Source organism: Schistosoma mansoni, chromosome W (assembly GCF_000237925.1).
Source record: "Schistosoma mansoni strain Puerto Rico chromosome W, complete genome".
NCBI classification, from domain to species: domain Eukaryota; kingdom Metazoa; phylum Platyhelminthes; class Trematoda; order Strigeidida; family Schistosomatidae; genus Schistosoma; species Schistosoma mansoni.
In genome coordinates, this window is record NC_031502.1 from 12,922,282 (window position 1) to 12,943,510 (window position 21,229).

General features: G+C 39.5%; 1 protein-coding gene across 1 annotated transcript in view; it reads left to right on the forward strand.

Moving 5' to 3' along the window:
- Positions 1-728: 728 nt before the first annotated feature.
- The window catches only part of Smp_167860 (nipped-B-like protein (delangin) (scc2 homolog)), a gene marked incomplete at both ends in the record, with an annotated part of 51,603 nt that continues 31,102 nt past the window's right edge, over positions 729-21,229 (forward strand). The window contains 4 exons of the mRNA XM_018788594.1: positions 729-1,704; positions 2,180-3,108; positions 8,796-8,955; positions 20,919-21,197. Coding sequence (XP_018654121.1) covers positions 729-1,704; positions 2,180-3,108; positions 8,796-8,955; positions 20,919-21,197 — 2,344 coding nt within the window. The remainder of the gene's footprint in view (positions 1,705-2,179; positions 3,109-8,795; positions 8,956-20,918; positions 21,198-21,229) is intronic.

Consider the following 21,229-nt stretch of genomic DNA (forward strand, 5'->3'; position numbering starts at 1 on the left):
TTTTGCAATCTGTTAAAATATTTATTACTACTTGTATTCAGTATTAACATCCCTCAAATATACTATCGTTTGAAATTTTAAACACTAATTACAAAGTGATTTCTATCTTGAAGCCTAAAACTGGTGGTCGAGTTTCTCAATTTTGTTTCAAGCAGCATTGTATACTTCTTGTAATATTACACAACTTTTTTACTCATTCCTTTGCATTTTATACTACCGATCTGTAATTGAAGAATAAAAGTTCTAACCAGCATATGTTCTAGGTATGATTTAGTCAATTAATTTCATTGGACGGTCTCTGGTAACTAATGCTAGTTGTTTTCACATATCTAGTATAGACATGAGTAATTTTATGTTTTTCAGTAATATTGGCCTTTATTCTATTTTTGGTTTTCATGCTTCTATGTTGTTTCTAATAGGGAAATTCTCTGGATAAAACTGGAGCATGCCTTGTAAAAATAGCTACTCACACTCTCGATTCTCTAAATCTTTATGATAGTTCAGCAAGCCAAACACTTGATTCTACTACTGAATCCCAGAACAACCCATCTTGTTTGAATAAATCAAAGAAATCAGAAGATTACACTGAAATAGCTGAGAACTCATCGAAACTAATCAATTCTACGGGTTTGATCTCTTTATGCTCTACAATAAATCCCATAACAGACCAGACTAGTTGCACACTGTCAAATTCATCAGCGAATGTTTTGATTGAAGATGCATCAAGAATGGAAGACCCGTCGACTTTACATACTTCTCACTCTCCGTGCAAGGCTGATCAATTGTGTACAGAACACTCCCCGTCTCCTAAAATTAATGATCTTACCTTTGAATCGTCGGGTTATGATACGAACTCAGCTCAAACTCGGCGAATCCCCGATCCAGCGTTGTCCCAAATCTTTCATTCTGTGGCTCTCTTTCACACTTACCAGCCTACATGCGAGCCCGACAAAGGAGTGGATAACGAAGGTGGTGGCCTTTTTGACGACTGGGTCGATGCACCAAAACTTTCGGAATCACCAGTTGTGTCTGTTCCTACAGTACCAAATAAATCTAACCCCACTGGATGTACTTCTCAGACGCCTTGCATTTCATCTACATCAGCAGCCGTCAAGGAGAAGTTATGTATCTGTGCTGATAATGAATCAGTGGGGAGTCTTCCTCGTAGTCCTTTGTCTATGCTTTCAAATAACTCATACCCAACCACTTCAGGTAAAAACATCCCTGTCCCGTTTCACAATTCTACCTCTGCTGTGACTGTATCTGCGTCAGCAGTGGCAGTATCTCTCTCAGTATCCAAGGTTAATACGCCGTCACCTACGAGATTATTTGACTCACTTGATGAAAATCTAACTACGAACTTGTCTACTTGTAGTGCCTTGGAAGAACAGGTGAATTGTGCTCCTCATGGACTGGCTGCGTACCTACCCCGTTGTAATAATCAGCGAATTAGTTCCGCACATCCATCTGTATTTTCAAATGAAGATATTCCTGTAACTTTTGCAAACTCAGTGTCTCCGAGACCAGTTTTGTCCCCGGGTATCGATTGCATTAACATAAGTTCTGTCAGTCCGTTAGGATTGACTGTTCGAAATTCAAGTTCGTCGAAAACCATCGGCTTTTCTGGTAACGACCCAACAACTTATTCAAAGCCAAAACGAAATGGTCGTGGTCGTTTTTCATCTGGAAAGCACAGAGGTGGAGGTAAAACATATTTCGGTGTTTTGGTAATAATATAGTCTCTTTCGATTTAAGTTCCTATTTTAGTTTCACAAATATATATATATATATAATTACCAAAACTATTCCCCGAACTTTCTGTATGTCAGCCTTCGTGATTTTCTTAGGGATGTACATACAATTAGTGAGACTAGTAATATTCTATCACTGTTTTGCTAGGACTCATCTGCATAGAACACTATTTTACTGAATGATACGTAAATATCCGCTCGATAGATCCAAATATCTAACTTAATAACTGCGAGCCGAGGAAATTAGTCAGTTTAGCTTGAAACATTGTAGTCATATTATAGTTTCTTAAATCAGAATCATGAAAGTGAAGTCATGTTCTATTTTTTGATTACTTTTGTTATTAATGTAATGTAGAATTGCTATGGTTTTCTTTTGATTGACTGTTCCCAAAAGTACGTAAATTGCTTTCACTCTTTTCAACTTTCAGGTCGCCGTAGACGAACTGAACTTGAAGAACTTAAGAGGTGGAGTGTCTTAGATCACGCAAATCCTGGTTTGGAACAAAAAAATGTGGATCTTTGCGAAGTCCGCTATTCACCTCTAAACCCGGCTACCTATCGGGATCCTGGAACTACGTTTGCTATATCAGAAGCTTCGGTTCAGACTACTATTTCAAAAAAGGATATTTCAAACTTAAACTTCTCGGATGTATGCAACCAGTATGGTGGTTTTACAGAGGCTCTTGTAGAACGTGTCAAGCGGCGTCGACAACAGCGCGAAATGGAATCTAAGGTTTTTAAAGCATCACCAAATAAGGATACGCTCAGGAGTTCCTGTGAAGTTTCCCCTCTATCTACACCGTCTCCAGGACAGAGTCATCTCAAAGTCACTTCACCTGTTAGAATGCATAAGTCAGCCAGTTTTCTAAAACGTGAAAATAAGAAAGGTACTCAACGCACAACATTCAAAACAGAACGTGAGAGCCAAGGAAAAGAAGGTAGCATTAGTGCAGCTGTAAATGACTGTACCAAACTAATCCATTCAACTGACAGTGATTGTTCTCTGTCTCCTACCAGCACAATTTTATCATCTGTTCAGTCTCATTCACCATCCATAAGTAGTGTCCCACCTATTAACACATTGCAGCCTAGCCCTCCTGTTTTATCATATCAGAAAATCGACTCAACTAGCAACTGCCATTCACACGACACGACTGTATACGACAGATCATCGAGACCGTTTGTTCCGTGTAACGTGAAGAGTCCTAACAATGACGTTGCTTTGATCTCTTTGTCCACTCAGGTAAATGATCAGGACTCTGACTTTTCAGATGTAAAGCAATCTCATGCTAAATCAAAATTGAAAGATACAAAGTCGTCGTTGACGAGTAATTACCGAGATCCAGTCACCGTGCAAGTATGTTTATTTAGCATTCTTTTAGTATAATGAGTTAAGCCCATCATTTATTTTTATATCCAACAAGAGTAAATCCTTTCACTGTATTGACTGCTCTTATTATGAGTCTAGCGCTCAGTAAGGTCACGGCCACACAATTTGTTAGAAAATGGGCTTCGCTGCACACTTATTGCATGACCCATTTCTAAATTAATTTTCAGATAATCTTCCTGAAACATCTAACGACCAAAATATTTAATCACAAATTCTCTCCGTATCTTGATCCTTTGCTTCCAAAAACAAATCAACACGTTTACACACTTATTCTATTTGTGAGTGACTTTTCTCTGAAAATCTTTCTGTATAACTGATTCACAGGTTATTCAAGTATGAGTCACTGACAAATGTGTGTTCAAGATCTTTAAACGGTTAAATTTTTATAGTCTTCATGTTTACACTATCTTATAGCAGGGATTAGCTGTTTTACATTTGCTTTATTGATTCATCTCTCAAGAGTTTTATTCATTTAAAAGAGTGCTTTTAAGAGACATCAATGCGTATCTATATTTTTGCTGGGTTACTGGTCATTTGCATTAGCATATATGAGTTTTTTCCTCTTTGCCTTTTTGTAGTGAATTATTTGATGTCTTCTAAGAAGATCGATCGTTGGTTTTTTGTTCTCCTGGACTCCAATCATATACTTTTTGTAACGGAAAAATATTTGGTATAATAGGGTAACGAGGACTTTACCACAAAATAAATGCGTGTTGTGATGTGATAAAATGGGGAAACTATATCATGATAGCAACAATAAAGACAGCTTAAATAGGTTTCATATCAAACATGTATCTTACTGTTTATGAAAAACAGCATGAAGCGTCAAAACGATCTCATTTATTTACTATTTCGGACCATGTGTTATAATATATCAAACTACTGAGCTGCTTAATTTCTTATTCCTTATTCGGTGGTTTGTAATGAAGTGACACGTTGATCTGATACTGATATCCTTCATTCTGGAAGCTTTTGTCCCCCTTTTTCATCTGCTTTTGCCGCAAATTAATGCTTTGCTTAGAAGCTATTAAGGCGACATATATAAAATACGTCTTGCTTTCTATAAAGTTGCTTAGATTTTAAGGACATCTCAGTATTGGTTACACAAGAAAATTTTTACACATCTATAAGAGGATTAATCAAGTTCAATATGACTAATTCTCTCACTTTATACAAATTTATACCTGGCAAATCAGTTGCACGTGCGAAATGATAACACATATGGAGCAATAATTTTCAGTACAATCATACTGTCGAATTTCAACATTGTTTGTACAATGTTGTTGTGCATTGGTCGCTGTGCGAAATAGATATGTAATGATTCGGGGGATTGTTTCGGGGTAAGGAGGGTATTTCTCCAAAATATGTTTTATAGAAGAGGTGGCTCATATGTTTGTTTGGTGGATGACCATTGATTCACTAACTACTAGTAGTTTTTCATCCTGATGTTCACTGGATAGCGAGAAGTATAAATATTTAATTAGTTAATTTAAAACATGACTTTGTTTGCATCTGTTTGCATCTTTGTATCGTTGATGTTTTATTATGAAATCTGGTGAAGAATACCCGAATATAGTGTGATTTAAGGTATCAGACAGTGATTTCTTTAGAAGACATTAAGGGATATTGCTTCTCACCTAAATCAAGTTTGATATTAATCCTCTGTGGAAACCATCTACTGAATATTCTCGAGATATTTGCCAAAGTCGCTTTTTATATTGTTTGTTCGTAACTAAAAATCTAAAGGTAAAATAACACGAGCTTCAGTGTGCTGGTGTTATTATAAGACACGTATTGTAATTCTACCTATCGTGATCGGTTGGCGTTGTGGCTGGGAGTGGGACCCAGGATGTGCGTTTTGTTTTGCACTCATCAGTCTGATGTTTTCACATCTGTTGAAATTCACAAAAATTCTAATCCTATACCCATCGATTCAAACAGCATCACGTTATCCATTAAACCATTGTGCCATGGTATCCACTATCCCTTCAACGTTGATGGTAGATATTTTTCTTTCTAAGGTTTTGTAATCACGTGTTGTAGATATTGAGGACTGCATTTAGTCATCCTCTATTACCATATGGGCTCTTCAAACAGATATCTCGATATTATTTAAAGTTGCAAAGACTTGATAAAAATTCGTATGTGTTATCAACATGGATTCATCCTCTCGGGTTACATACATACAAATGGAGACTGTGCAAATTTCTATCTTCAATATTGGGAATGGGAAAGTGAAAATCTTTGTAAAAAATGGATAGCATAATTGATCGTTTCGAGTTTTCAACCTTATTTTTCTTTATTATGCTGATAATATGATTGTTTATCATTCATGAATTAAAGAAAATATCGTGATAATAAATATGTTTCATTATTTGCCAGTTTACGTTTTTTCTTATTTATCTACATTTCCCTACAGCTGTTTTGACACCAACATTTTAAATATATTCGCTTAAAAATTTCTTAGCATTTTACTAAGTAATTGGTGCTGATTTTAGTCAGTCGATCAGTCACAACGTAGACCTTCGAAAGCTAGACGAGCATTCTGTATCCGTGTTGAGATTTCGTCACATACCAGATCACAAGGGCTGATGAAACTGCCAAGATAAGTGAAGCAGTCAACACGCTCAACTACTTCACTCCCTATCATTAGTTCAGGTGTCGATGCAACCCAATCCTGAAGTAACATTTTGCACTTCGAGGGAGAGAATCGCATTCCGAACATGCCTGCATAGTTGCTTATAGTGGTCAGAAGACTCTGCATTTTGTCAGCGTCTTCACCAAATAAAACTATGTCGTCGGCGTATTCTAAGTCAACAAGTGAGTCTCCCGGTAAAAGTTCAACTCCTGGAGATTTAGATGATGAAAGTGTTATCTCTAAAAGCATCTCGATGACAAAGTTAAACAAGAATGAGGAGAGTGGACAGCCCTGACGAACACCACGTGAGGTAATCAATTCTGATGACAGTTCGCCATAGGCTCTAACTCGACCAGTTGTGTTCGAGTAGAGAGCCTTTATGAGGTTAATGTACTTCTTTGGTACCCCTTCTAGTGACAAACACTGCCATTCAACCTCACGATCAACGGAGTCAAATGCCGCCTTAAGGTCGAGGAATACTACGATTGTGGGGCATCTGAATATGTGTCTATGTTCTAGGACCTGACATAGAGTGAATATCTGGTCTATACAACCACGTCCAGGTCGGAAATCAGCCTGGTTTTCTCTAGTCTGCTCTTCACGAGCTTTGGTTAGGCGTCCAAGTATTATTGAAGCTAATATTTTAGACACTATATTAGTCAAACTGATTCCTCTGTGATTGTCACAAGAGGACTTTTGTCCTTTCTTATAGACTGGCACAATCAGTGATTGGGACCAGTCAGATGGAATCACGTCCAGTTCCCAGATTCTACCTAAGACATCAGTCAATCTCGTTGCTAGTACTGGACCACCATCCTTAAAAACTCAGGAGTAAACCTGTCAGGGCCTGCTGCTCTCCCTCGCTTCAGATTTCCTATAGCTTTTTCAACATCGTAAAGAGTTGGAGGATTTACATTAACTTGCCATTCAGGTCGACTGGGGATCGTGGGAAACCGAAATGTGGCTGAAGGTCAGTTGAACTGATCCCTAAAGTGTTCTGCCCATTGATCCAATCTCCTGGAATGAGAATGAATAATATGCCCATCTTTATCTGAGATAGTTTCCCTGTTACTTGGGTTCCTAATACCGGTTTCTTTAACAAGTCTGAATAGCTGTCTGCTGTTAACTATTGCTGCTGCCTTTTCCATCTCTCTTGCTTTCCCTACCCACCACTGTTCGCGATCATTGTGTAGGCTTCTTATTAGCCTGAGCTTAAGCTGACTCCGCTCTTCGTAATGTTCAGAGCCAGTTGGGATGAGTTTTCGAGCATCTATCAGTGCAGTAGATGCTGCCGAGATCCATTGTTTCTCCCTGACCTTATGGTTTACCTTACTAGCGGATATCACTGCTGTTTCCAAAGCTTCTCGGATGTCATTCCACGCTGCCTCGGGGTGGGCACTACTTACATGGCTGCCTAACTTCTTTTCCAGTTGTTCCTAAAATATATTCTTAGCTTGCCGATCATTAAGTAAAACCCTTAGAGGCTTCCCTGCAGTGTCTTTCCTACGTCCAGTAAGACGCAGACAAATACGTGCTCGCACTAGAGCATGATCTGAGTGTAAACATGTGCTCCAGAATGAGCGACAGTCTTCTATCGAGCCCCTCAATCGATGGCTGATAGCGATGTAATTTAATTGGGTCCAACGTTGGGAAGAATTCGGGGGTCACCATGTCAAAAAATGTTTTTCCTTATGCTTAAAGTTAGTATTTGCAAGAAATAGGCGGTTATCTGAGCACAGCTGCAACAGACGGTCGCCATTATATGTTCTTTGAGCTACAACACCATAAGATCCACCCAGGTGTCTTTCCCTTTCACTTAGTTTACCTACTTGAGCCACTATTACTACATCAGAGCGTCTAGCTTTTCGGAGAAGGTCAGACAGTTTCCTGTAGAACTCATCTTTTATATCGTCTGAGCTGCAGTCAGTGGGAGAGTAGTCAGAGACGACGAAGAGGCAACGACGAGTTTCCTTATCTTTCCGAGTCCTTCCTGATCCGTTTAGTCGGACAGCGCATAGACGACTGTCTACTGGGATCCAGTCTAAAAGAGCTAGTTCTACCCTAGGACTTAATGCTATACCTACTCCAGCGAGGTCACGGGAAGCAGCATCAGGGCTTCCAGATACACGAAGCGTGAATCGAGATGGTTCTTTATTTTGATTGTGTGCGGTCAAATGAATGACACTACTCGGATCTTGTATGCGCGTTTCGGAGACGCAGAACACATCGATGGTCTAAAGTCCTAGCTAAGGAAGCCTGTTGTCCTATTTGGCACAATGTTCGGACATTAAAAGTTCCTACATGTAGTTTAGAGCGTGGTTTCAGGAGACCAGGAATAAAGTTCCATGTACTCGAATCGTTTGCCCTAGCGGTGAGAGGTGATAAAGGGATATGTGAAGGGTTAATCGTGGAGATAAGAGAGTTACTAGGTGTAGGAAGGATTTGAAAGTGACCAACTTGGTGTCGTGTGCTGTTACGGGTATGAGGGGTGATATCACTTTCCGGCTGCCCACACCGTGGAAGGGTATTTCTTGAGGGACCTGAAAAAGAAGTTGGATTAGTGTTGGTCTTAACGACCTGAGAGTGTGACCACAGAGCCCAAGGGACAACTGCCTCAGGCTGGTCACGCACGGTCTTTTTGTGGGAGGTTTTTGACGTGTTAGCTCCGTTCTTCAAAGGACCTTACCGCCGGAGACGGGAATCCGTGAGGTCAGGTAAGGCGTGACATTTTTAGGGTCGACCTTTTCTAACCCCTTCATTGTAGTTTTCTATAGAGCTACAACAGTTGGGAACGTTAGCTAACGCAGTTAAGCGTCGTTCTGATCATTTTTTTCTCGCAGCATACCTCTCTTCACTGTGGAGCTGATTATCGTGTACACAAATTGATACTCAATCGCATTATTATTCTGTCATTTTCTAATCTCAGACATTCTTATTTTTGCATATTTTCAATTGCAATTTCATTAACTTTTATCTTTCAGGTTTTCGATTATTGTTTTTTGTGAATATGTTTTAGTCTTTCAGATCTCGTTCAATTCATGGATCTTGCGCTCGATCAAATAATTCATCTCTACATTTACCACCTCTCTTACCTTTGAATCTCTGCTCTTCTAGTTTACTTCATAAACCGTTGTCTGTTGATGTGTTGGAAAGTGCTAAATGTCAGGATCACGTTGGTAAGTAACATGGCGGTTAAAGTTCGATTGGTGTCTGTGAAAAATTCATTCGATAATTTAAAAAAATCCTAGCATCTTTAATTAGTTTGAGACTCAATCATTAAAAGTTTTTAAGTAAAGTATATTTGCAACTGTTTACTTTGACGGGCTACAATTTTTCAAAGCGTTCATATTGGCTCAACTACTTGTTTAAGACCACAATTAAATGAAACGTGAAATAATATTTCGATGTCTGTTTTACAATAAGCCAACTAAAAAACGGTCTAGCAAAAACTATAAAACTTTCCTAGATTGCTTTATATGTTACGTTTATATTATCTCTGATCATAAGTCGATTCGAAATATCACTCATCCTTTTTTCACTTGAGCTTTTTCCATAATATGTTTCTACTCCTTTGATAATATGGCAACTTGGACCGATGCATGTGTGCCTGGTCCTACGTTGTAGCTGACTGACTGACTCCTTTGATAAACTATAAACGTTGCCCTTTTGGTTTGTCATATCTAAATTATCATGTAAGTGGATATCATCCAATTTAATTTTTGTATATTGTTTTGATAATATTGCTGACGTGTATGGCTTTTGTGCCGATTAGTATTTCCTTCTTTAGCCTAACCGTTATTACTGACAATACTAGTCAAAAAAGCAGCTTCTACTTGCCGTTAATGTCTCGCTGTTTTGACTAAGCGGACGCTTTTGGTTTAAAATTACTCTTGTTCATGCTTTACTTCTCATTCCCAGTACTTTAACAAAAACCAGGTTTAGATATCCATTAGAATAGAGGGAGAAGGAATCCATTATAAAAAAAATAGTGGAATTTTTGAACATTGTAACTAAAAAATATACCTAAAGTCTTTGTTGTAAAGTGCATTTGATTTTCATACAGAATCAGTTAGACGTGTAGCCCATAATATAAGTTTCAGAAGTTCGAATTTATCCATACTAGAAAAGATTTTCGAGCTGAATAGGAACAGTCCTCCAATTAATACCACAGACACTTTTAAACAGAAAAGAATAAGGATGTTCGCGAAATACTTTATACTGTGTTGGAAAATGAATAATAATGTAAATATGTAGCAAACGATCTTGCGAATCAAAGAACATGACAGATTAAAAGCACGGAAAAGGATAAAATTAAATCTATTAGACATATGTATGGACTAAAGACTTTCTAATATGCACTTTATCCCCTGTTTACGTTAATATTTATACAAGGTATATAAAGTAAATCTTTCAAAGAAATATAACTGAATTATTTCTAATTTATTTATCTTGTAGACTCAGATTAAAATACAAATTCTATTGACAGGTGATTTATGAAACAAATATATGCCAATGGCTTGGAATAATAGTATTCGATAATTTTTCGCTTTTGTTCGTGTGACTTGAATAACAGTAATTGTTGACAAGTGAAAATCAATATATAAGTGCAGTTTCTGGATCGCAATTCCATTACTTATGTGATCTAGATACTTGGATTTCCATTACTGCATCATGATTTTCTCAAATTTTCTCAAGTGTGAAAATATCCATATTAAGTCGTGATTTCGGACCTCGCCCCACCTAATTTGGCTTAAGCGATTGATTGTTAATGTAAAAATTCAAGGTGACTCGAATTAAATAGAAAAATTTAAATGTAAAAAAACAACAAGTAACGATAATAAGTAGCAAAGCTGTTAACTTAAGCTTTGGGACTTTTCACACATTCATGAAGCGTAGACGAACATTCTTAAGCTTTTGATGAAAGTGAAAATACCACTTGTTTGCCATCTAGCAAAACTGAAAAGCTATTACGAAAAATTCCGTTTACCTTAACATTGTTTAGCTTATTGATGTAGAGACTTGATGAAATTAGACTACACTCTCTCAATGTTACAAGTCGTTATTAGTTTGCGAAAAAATTGTAGGGTCGAGAAAATACATCTTGTAAACAATTGTTTATTCGTATTTCAGATCTGACATTCGCTGTTGATTATTTGGAGGATTCCACGAATCCTTTCAGTCCTTGCTATGTACTTGGTATTATTTCATTCCTGTTCATAATAATAATTAGTACTAATAGTAATAAATCGCTATCATCCAGTAACAAGTCTTCTAAGCCTCATGTTTGGTTTGTTTCATGTTCTCACCAGTTATTCCTTTCGTTGATTGTTTGAAATAATTGCACTGGTTTGTTTTTTACGTGGTGTTTTTAATCATTTTTTATTCTGGTTCAGTTTATATGTCTTGGCCAATCCCCCGTTTAAATTGCAGTAGGTAATCAGTTGTTTATTTGTACCGTACCTAGTTAATCTATTCTTTATAAACTTTTGGTAAATATACTTTACATATGAACTATCCCTTAGATAAGTGGAGTTAATATGTTCGTTTACCCACAGATTCTCTTGTGATTCGTAATTTTTTAATCCATTTATCTAATTAATAAAAAAAATAATTTACCGAGAAAATGTACGTCATTCTTACTAATGACTATATGATAAATCGAAATACTGTACATATTTTCCATTGTTTGTTTTGTTGTCTTATTTAATACATCACAAAGACTAATATTCACAACAATATGAATTATTGTTAATGAAAGTGGTTTCCCCTTATCTATATTTTATTCTACAGAATGTAGTATAAAAGATATGCTTTCACCACAACCGTGTCCTCCACATCCTACGTATTTGAATACAAAAACAACCAAGAATCCTGTCGTGTCTCTTACTGATCTGTCTTTCGATCATTTCACTGTTGATGTTTCCTCAAACTCAAACATCTGTTCGTCTGAGCCGAGTTATAGTGTTATAGATAAGATTTCTAACACGAAACCCGAAACAATGAATTCTCATTTATGTAAACAATACGATATTCGTCCAACCCAAGTAATGGATGGTCACAAAGTACCATCGAATCAAAGTGAACACAAAATTTCTGAAATGAGTGAATCCAGCAGTAGTAGCATAGCAAGTTCGTCTCCAAGATTGTTTTCAGGAATAGATACTGCATGCGGTTCTCGTCATAGGTGTCGTACGCCAAGTACAATAGCCTATACCCACAGCTCTGCTATGGAAGATAATGATGAAGATTCCTCTGACGTCAACTGCCGTCGACATGATACCAACCTAGATGCCAATTCTGATTCTGATTCTTCGGAAATCAAATCTTGTTCTGGTTCCACAGATCTTGATGCTTCGAAAGCAAACGAATTAGGTTCCTTCTCACCGTCTTCGTTATCTTCCATCACTGATGATGTAGCTACTATTTTGTCTGATGAACATGAATTCGAACACTCTCGTCAATCAGATTGTTCTACACCAACTGTTCTCCATCAATTTACAAACCGTCTTAGCAAAATTTTACGACGTGTTGAAGAACTTGATCTGCTCCAGTTAGCAGCTGTTGTTCAAAGCAAACTTGGTACTGTGTACAAAAGGAGTTCCTCCGATCAAGAGGATAGTGATGAGTCCTGTGCACACATTAGTGTTTCATCTACTTTGCCCGATTCAGCTCGTCTTACTAAACAAGAAATCATGTCGTTATGCTCCGATTCAGCTAAAATCCGATTTGCTGGATCCATGTCAACGATACCAACAGGTCGTTTGGTTCGATTTCTAACTTTACTATTGGTAAATATGCAGGAAGCTGCTTCCGTTTCTCCAAATATTTCAAACATTGTAAGTTGGTTTCCATCCACATTGTCGCTTTCATTTCATTATGTTAAATCTTTGAATACTGTTGTCTAAAACTCGATGCAGTGATTTTGTTGTATTGTTTTAACAACCACTTTTTTCATCTCTTCCCACATCGTTTGGGATAAAGTTCATTCCATGTTCACTCGATCATTGCTAGGGATCAAAACTTACCTCAGTTGGCTTAATTTCAGCACATGATCACGATAAACAGTTTAAATCAATTAATTACATTCAAATTACATCATGGTTATTTTTGCTCTTAAACGATTTTTGATTAATAAACTTGAGATAAACTGAAAATGTGTTAATCCACATTTCCTTATTGATTCATAGATCTGAAAATTTAGATTATCGCTCTTTCTGTTATCTTTAACGAAATGAATAATATTCAAACATCTTGAAACTTCTTATTAGCTCACGCACACATCCTCATTCGTCAATATAAAATATTTTTCAAAATTTTACATTAACACAACAATTAGATAATGTAGTGACTGTTCTAATGCATCCTCTTTAGTTACAAACGTGACTGAGAAAATCATTTTTCATCCAGGAAAAAAAACTTTACTTACTCATCGGGATTTTGAAGGTGATCATCAATAGACGTTCCCTCATATTGATTGTTGAAATAATTAATGGGATTAGTTTATTTGAAATAAGTTAGTTCTATTCCTACTTACTTGCCTATCGTGATGAACCAATCGAGCTATGCTGGCTGGAACAATCGTCCCTCAAGGTCCTACCATGCCAAACAGGTCGGTTGAAGAGCGGTAAGACTAAAAGCAGCAATCCCAAGGTCCGAAGGCGAAGTCGTACTGCCGACTGTACAGAGGTGTGACAGCAGTAAGTGTTTCTCTCGGACAACCAGCAGCTGCAGCGATGCTGCCTTCTCACAAGGAAAGAAGGGGTTAGAAAAGGTCGACCCTAAAAATGTCACGCCTTACCTGACCTCACGGATTCCCGTCTCCGGCGGTAAGGTCCTTTGAAGAACGGAGCTAACACGTCAAAAACCTCCCACAAAAAGACCGTGCGTGACCAGCCTGAGGCAGTTGTCCCTTGGGCTCTGTGGTCACACTCTCAGGTCGTTAAGACCAACACTAATCCAACTTCTTTTTCAGGTCCCTCAAGAAATACCCTTCCACGGTGTGGGCAGCCGGAAAGTGATATCACCCCTCATACCCGTAACAGCACACGACACCAAGTTGGTCACTTTCAAATCCTTCCTACACCTAGTAACTCTCTTATCTCCACGATTAACCCTTCACATATCCCTTTATCACCTCTCACCGCTAGGGCAAACGATTCGAGTACATGGAACTTTATTCCTGGTCTCCTGAAACCACGCTCTAAACTACATGTAGGAACTTTTAATGTCCGAACATTGTGCCAAATAGGACAACAGGCTTCCTTAGCTAGGACTTTAGACCATCGATGTGTTCTGCGTCTCCGAAACGCGCATACAAGATCCGAGTAGTGTCATTCATTTGACCGCACACAATCAAAATAAAGAACCATCTCGATTCACGCTTCGTGTATCTGGAAGCCCTGATGCTGCTTCCCGTGACCTCGCTGGAGTAGGTATAGCATTAAGTCCTAGGGTAGAACTAGCTCTTTTAGACTGGATCCCAGTAGACAGTCGTCTATGCGCTGTCCGACTAAACGGATCAGGAAGGACTCGGAAAGATAAGGAAACTCGTCGTTGCCTCTTCGTCGTCTCTGACTACTCTCCCACTGACTGCAGCTCAGACGATATAAAAGATGAGTTCTACAGGAAACTGTCTGACCTTCTCCGAAAAGCTAGACGCTCTGATGTAGTAATAGTGGCTCAAGTAGGTAAACTAAGTGAAAGGGAAAGACACCTGGGTGGATCTTATGGTGTTGTAGCTCAAAGAACATATAATGGCGACCGTCTGTTGCAGCTGTGCTCAGATAACCGCCTATTTCTTGCAAATACTAACTTTAAGCATAAGGAAAAACATTTTTTGACATGGTGACCCCCGAATTCTTCCCAACGTTGGACCCAATTAAATTACATCGCTATCAGCCATCGATTGAGGGGCTCGATAGAAGACTGTCGCTCATTCTGGAGCACATGTTTACACTCAGATCATGCTCTAGTGCGAGCACGTATTTGTCTGCGTCTTACTGGACGTAGGAAAGACACTGCAGGGAAGCCTCTAAGGGTTTTACTTAATGATCGGCAAGCTAAGAATATATTTTAGGAACAACTGGAAAAGAAGTTAGGCAGCCATGTAAGTAGTGCCCACCCCGAGGCAGCGTGGAATGACATCCGAGAAGCTTTGGAAACAGCAGTGATATCCGCTAGTAAGGTAAACCATAAGGTCAGGGAGAAACAATGGATCTCGGCAGCATCTACTGCACTGATAGATGCTCGAAAACTCATCCCAACTGGCTCTGAACATTACGAAGAGCGGAGTCAGCTTAAGCTCAGGCTAATAAGAAGCCTACACAATGATCGCGAACAGTGGTGGGTAGGGAAAGCAAGAGAGATGGAAAAGGCAGCAGCAATAGTTAACAGCAGACAGCTATTCAGACTTGTTAAAGAAACCGGTATTAGGAACCCAAGTAACAGGGAAACTATCTCAGATAAAGATGGGCATATTATTCATTCTCATTCCAGGAGATTGGATCAATGGGCAGAACACTTTAGGGATCAGTTCAACTGACCTTCAGCCACATTTCGGTTTCCCACGATCCCCAGTCGACCTGAATGGCAAGTTAATGTAAATCCTCCAACTCTTTACGATGTTGAAAAAGCTATAGGAAATCTGAAGCGAGGGAGAGCAGCAGGCCCTGACAGGTTTACTCCTGAGTTTTTAAGGATGGTGGTCCAGTACTAGCAACGAGATTGACTGATGTCTTAGGTAGAATCTGGGAACTGGACGTGATTCCATCTGACTGGTCCCAATCACTGATTGTGCCAGTCTATAAGAAAGGACAAAAGTCCTCTTGTGACAATCACAGAGGAATCAGTTTGACTAATATAGTGTCTAAAATATTAGCTTCAATAATACTTGGACGCCTAACCAAAGCTCGTGAAGAGCAGACTAGAGAAAACCAGGCTGATTTCCGACCTGGACGTGGTTGTATAGACCAGATATTCACTCTATGTCAGGTCCTAGAACATAGACACATATTCAGATGCCCCACAATCGTAGTATTCCTCGACCTTAAGGCGGCATTTGACTCCGTTGATCGTGAGGTTGAATGGCAGTGTTTGTCACTAGAAGGGGTACCAAAGAAGTACATTAACCTCATAAAGGCTCTCTACTCGAACACAACTGGTCGAGTTAGAGCCTATGGCGAACTGTCATCAGAATTGATTACCTCACGTGGTGTTCGTCAGGGCTGTCCACTCTCCTCATTCTTGTTTAACTTTGTCATCGAGATGCTTTTAGAGATAACACTTTCATCATCTAAATCTCCAGGAGTTGAACTTTTACCGGGAGACTCACTTGTTGACTTAGAATACGCCGACGACATAGTTTTATTTGGTGAAGACGCTGACAAAATGCAGAGTCTTCTGACCACTATAAGCAACTATGCAGGCATGTTCGGAATGCGATTCTCTCCCTCGAAGTGCAAAATGTTACTTCAGGATTGGGTTGCATCGACACCTGAACTAATGATAGGGAGTGAAGTAGTTGAGCGTGTTGACTGCTTCACTTATCTTGGCAGTTTCATCAGCCCTTGTGATCTGGTATGTGACGAAATCTCAACACGGATACAGAATGCTCGTCTAGCTTTTGCCAACTTGCGTCATTTGTGGCGTAGGCGAGATATCCGTCCAGCAACAAAAGGACGGGTCTACTGTGCAGCAGTTCGTTCCGCCCTACTTTATGGCAGTGAAACTTGGCCGGTAAGAGTAGAGGATATTCGTAGGCTACTAGTGTTCGATCATAGATGTCTTCGAAGCATTACTCGTATATCCTGGGACCACCGGGTAAGTAATGCAGTTGTTAGGAAACGGGTACTAGGTAAGGATGGCAAATCGATTGATGAAGTGGTGAAACTTCATCAGTTGAGATGGCTGGGACGCGTGTTACGTATGGCCAACCACCGACTGCCCAGACAAGCGATGTTTTATGGTGTAGGAGTAGGGTGGAAGAAAGCTAGGGGCGGCCAGACCAAAACGTGGCACAAATCCATGAAGTCACTGACAAGTGGACTGAGCCATGTTGGTAGGTGTAAACTACCTGGTTGGGATTCTCAAGATGATAGCAACCGATGGTTAGAGACCTTGAATGACATGGCTCAAAATCATTTGCAATGGCGCAGGTGCATCCACTCTTTGTGTTCTGCCAAATTATAATCTTCTGAATTCTTCATGTCTATCTTTTTTCTCTCTCCAAATTTATTTCCTTGGATTATACTTCTTGAATAACATCTTCAAGCCCTAATCTGTCCGATTACTGCTTATACTCTTACTACTTCTATCAACATGGGGTTTGAATCGACAATTGTATCTCTGTGCTAATGTGGTATGGCAACTGGAACTGATGGAGGTACTTTCGAAGTTCTACGCTGTAACTGACTGACTGACTGACTACTTACTTACGCCTGTTACCCATCGTGGAGGAGCATAGGTCGCACACCAGTATTCTCCATCCAACCCTGTCCTGGACAATCCTTTTCAGTCCTTTCCAGTTGTTATTCATCCTCTACATATCTGCTTCTATATCCCGGCATAATATTCTCTTTGGTCTTCCTCTATTCTCTTTACCTTCAGGATTCCAAGTTAGGGCTTACCTCGTGATGCAGTTTGGTGATTTCCTTAAAGTATATCGATTCACTTCCAACGTCTTTTCCTCATTCCTCCTCAGATGGAAGCTGGTTTGTTCCTTCCCACAGTAGGCTGTTGCTGATGGTATCCGGCCAACGGACATTGAGTATCTTGAGTAGACAACTGTTTATAAATACTTGTATCTTCTTGACGATGGTTGTAGTAGTTCTCCACGTTTCAGCTCTGTAAAGTAGGACTTTCTTGACGTTCGTATTGATGATTCTGACTTTGATGTTGGTTGACAGTTGTTTTGAGTTCCATATGTTCTTCAATTATAGGAATGCTGTCCTTGATTTGCCAAACCTCGCCCTTACGTCTGTATTCGATCCTCCTTGTTCATCGATGATGCTGACCAGGTACGTGAATGTTTCCACCTCTTCCAGAGCTTCTCCATCAAGTGTGATTGGATTGGTGTTCTTTGTGTTGTATTTAAGGATCTTGCTTTCTCCTTTGTGTATGCCGAGGCCCACTGACGTAGAGGCTTCTGCTACACTGGGTGTTTTCACCTGCAGTTGCTTTTGTGTATGGGATGGAAGGACTAGATTGTCTGCGAAGTCTAATTGATTCTGAGCTGTCCAATGTATTCCGTGTTTCCTCTCCGATGTCGATGTCTTCATAATCCAGTCAACTACCACAAGGAAGAGAAATAGGGAGAGTATGCAGCCTTTTCTGACTCTTATCCTCACTTGGAATGCATCTGTTAGCTGTCCTCCATGCACGACTCTGCACTGTAGTCCGTCGTGTAAACTTTGTATGATGTTTACGATTTTTTCAGGTACACCATAGTGCCGAAGGTGGTTCCATAAGGTCCTCCTATCCACATTGTCAAACGCCTTCTCATAATCAAGGAAGTTGATGTATAGTGATGAGTTCCATTCAATCGATTGCACGACGATGATCCGTAGTGGCGCGATTTGGTCTGTGCACAACCAATCCTTACGGAATCCAGCCTGTTGATCTCGAAGTTGGGCATCTACTGACTCTTTCATCCGGTTCAGCAACATTCTGTTGAAAACTCTTCCTGGTACTGATAGTAGTGTGGTGCCTCCATAGTTCTCACACTTGTTGAGATCCCCTTTCTTTAGTACCTTCATGTGTTTTCCTTCTCTTCAGTCTGTCAGCACGTGTTCCTCTCAAATCTTCCTGAATAGAACGTGGAGCATCTTTGGAGTTACTTCCATGTCTAACTCCAGTTCTTCATCTGGCACGTTGTCTGATCCGGTTGTTTTCTCGCCCTGGATTTGTCTGATGGCCATGCTGATTTCTTTGCTCGTTGGTGAAGTGACGACCACAGGAATGTCTGTGTGTGCTGCTTCGATGCTGAATCGGTTCAGTGGGGCCGGTCTTCAAAGTGTTCTACCCATCTGTTCCTCTGTTCTTGAATCTCAGTGATTGTCTTACCCACTTTGTCTTTGACCAGTGTCCCTGGTCTACCATATCTCTCTGCTAGTTTCTTCATTGTGTTATGTAGCTGTCTCATATTTCTTCTCTTGAATCTTTTCCGCTATCGTTGCTAGCTTTTCCACGTATTTCCGCTTATCGGCTTTAATGCTATTCTTCACTTCCTTGTTTGCTTCTTCGTACTCTGCTTGCGCCTTGACTTTCTCTGTTCATGTTCGGTTGTTGTTAATTGCTATTTTCTTGTTCTTTCTTTCTTGAATCTTGCCCAGGGTTTCGATAGAGATCCATTCCTTATGATGATGCTCGTTGCGACTTAGCATCCCCTGACATGCTGAAGTTAGTGCTTCTTTGATCCCTTTCCAATTGTTCTGCATAGTAGTATTTTTTCTTCTTTCAGTAGATCCTGAATGGCTTGGAACCTGTTGTTGAGAGTTATCTTGAATTCCATATAACTATGTATACAAATATACAGTAAATGATCTCGTCGATAAGAAAATTTTCTTCGCTGAATTCTCTTTTTCTTATCTTGAATTCGTTGAATTTGTCAGTATGTCGAAGGAAGGCTGAATTGAACTTTTGTAATGTTGTTTCCCCAGTCGTCCAATGCATCTTTGGCTTCGGTTTCATTTTGGCCACAACCAGATGATGATCTGAAGCTACGTCAACTCTCTTAGTTCACAAGTCCTCCATTGACCTGAATTTTTTAGTGGTGTAAATTTGGTCTATCTGGTTCTCTATAGCGTTGTTCGGTGACACCCATGTAGCTTTCTGCATACATTTGTGGTGGAATATGGTGCCACCTATAACCATTTTGTTGAGTGCACATAGATTTGCAAATCTCTCACCATTCTCATTCCTTTCTCCCAGTCTATATCGTCCTATGATATCTTCATATCCGGTGTTGTCCATTCCGACTTTAGCGTTTAGATCTTCCATCAGAATGGTGAGGTCTTTTCTTGAGCACTTATCTATCATTGATTTCAGGCGCTCATAGAACTGATCTTTATTGTCGTCGTCGCTATCATTAGTTGGTGCATAACACTGGATAATATTCATTGGGATTCCCTCCTTCATTCTTTTAAGGGATGCTTTGATGATCGTGGATCCGTGAGATTCCTATCCTATAAGTGCTTTTCGTTCTTCTTTGGACAGGATCGGAGCAACTCCATGGGTATGTGGAGCATTCTCCTGTTCGTGACCAGAGTACAGCAGCGTCTCTTCCGTATCTAGCCTTTGCTGTCCAGCTTGGGTCCAATGTGTTTCACTGATTCCGAACATAGCCAAGTTGTATCTCCTCATTTCTGTTGCTATTTGCCTGGTCCTCCCGGTCTCCCCCATTGTCCGGACGTTCCATGTACCCATAAAAATTGTTGCTCTGGTTTTTAGAAGGAGCGTCGGCCTCGTGACTGTCAAAGAATCTCGGCCTTCACCGTGAGGCGTCATAATTCTTCCTTTAACTTCGAGGGTAGAGTTTAAATGGTTTGAATTATTTTTTCTGGTTAGCGTTTTTTAGTGAGTAAGTTTTTCTACGGGATGGGGTCGTTAACCCCATGCACAACCCCCTTTTTTTGAGAGCTTGAGACCGGCAGTAACTTTAGAAGAGCTACAAGGGTGTTAATCCTATTCTATTCGATATTAAAAATCCCTGTTAATTCCAGCAATTACTTGTGTAAATTTTTGAATAAAATAATTGGATATCCCATTTTTTCAATTATCAAATTCAAAATTACCAAAATATCGACTAAGGTCACGAACAATTTATTTGCGAAAAAAAGAATTTTCTGGTAACACGATCACTACAGCCCATGTTTACACATCAAATAGCCCTTCCTTACTTTATTTATTCATTAGCTGGATGCCTTCGCACTAAAAAAGTTATTTTGCAAATGATCTGATTTGGATACCGTCATATAATAATCTATGCCAGTGAAGTGACTACTGTTTTTCCGATTTCTGATAATCAATACTTGTTCAGGGAAACAGTTCCATTACTTTGGGGTTTTCATTTTTCGAATTATGAGAGTATAATTGTTACAATTTCACCTTGCTACTGAACACTTCGTGGTTATTTAAATCTAGGCTGAAACACATCGAATTGCTAAGAAACGCCATAAGCATAACCGAGAACAACTTGGAGTCAGTGATAATTCTTCTACTCGGAATGGCTATTTTACAGAAACAGTCTTATGGTCTGATCCAGAATGGTCCTCCTCTCTCATCGGTTTAGATTGCGCCCGTACAGCTTTAAATATTATTGTTGGACCGGATATGCCACGGCCTTTACTCATGGAGGATTTGATCGAAGGTATTGTATCTGTAGTAAAGCATCAACTAGATTGTCTCATTCATAATATTATGAGTAAGTCCCAAAATTTTCATATTTCCCTAGTT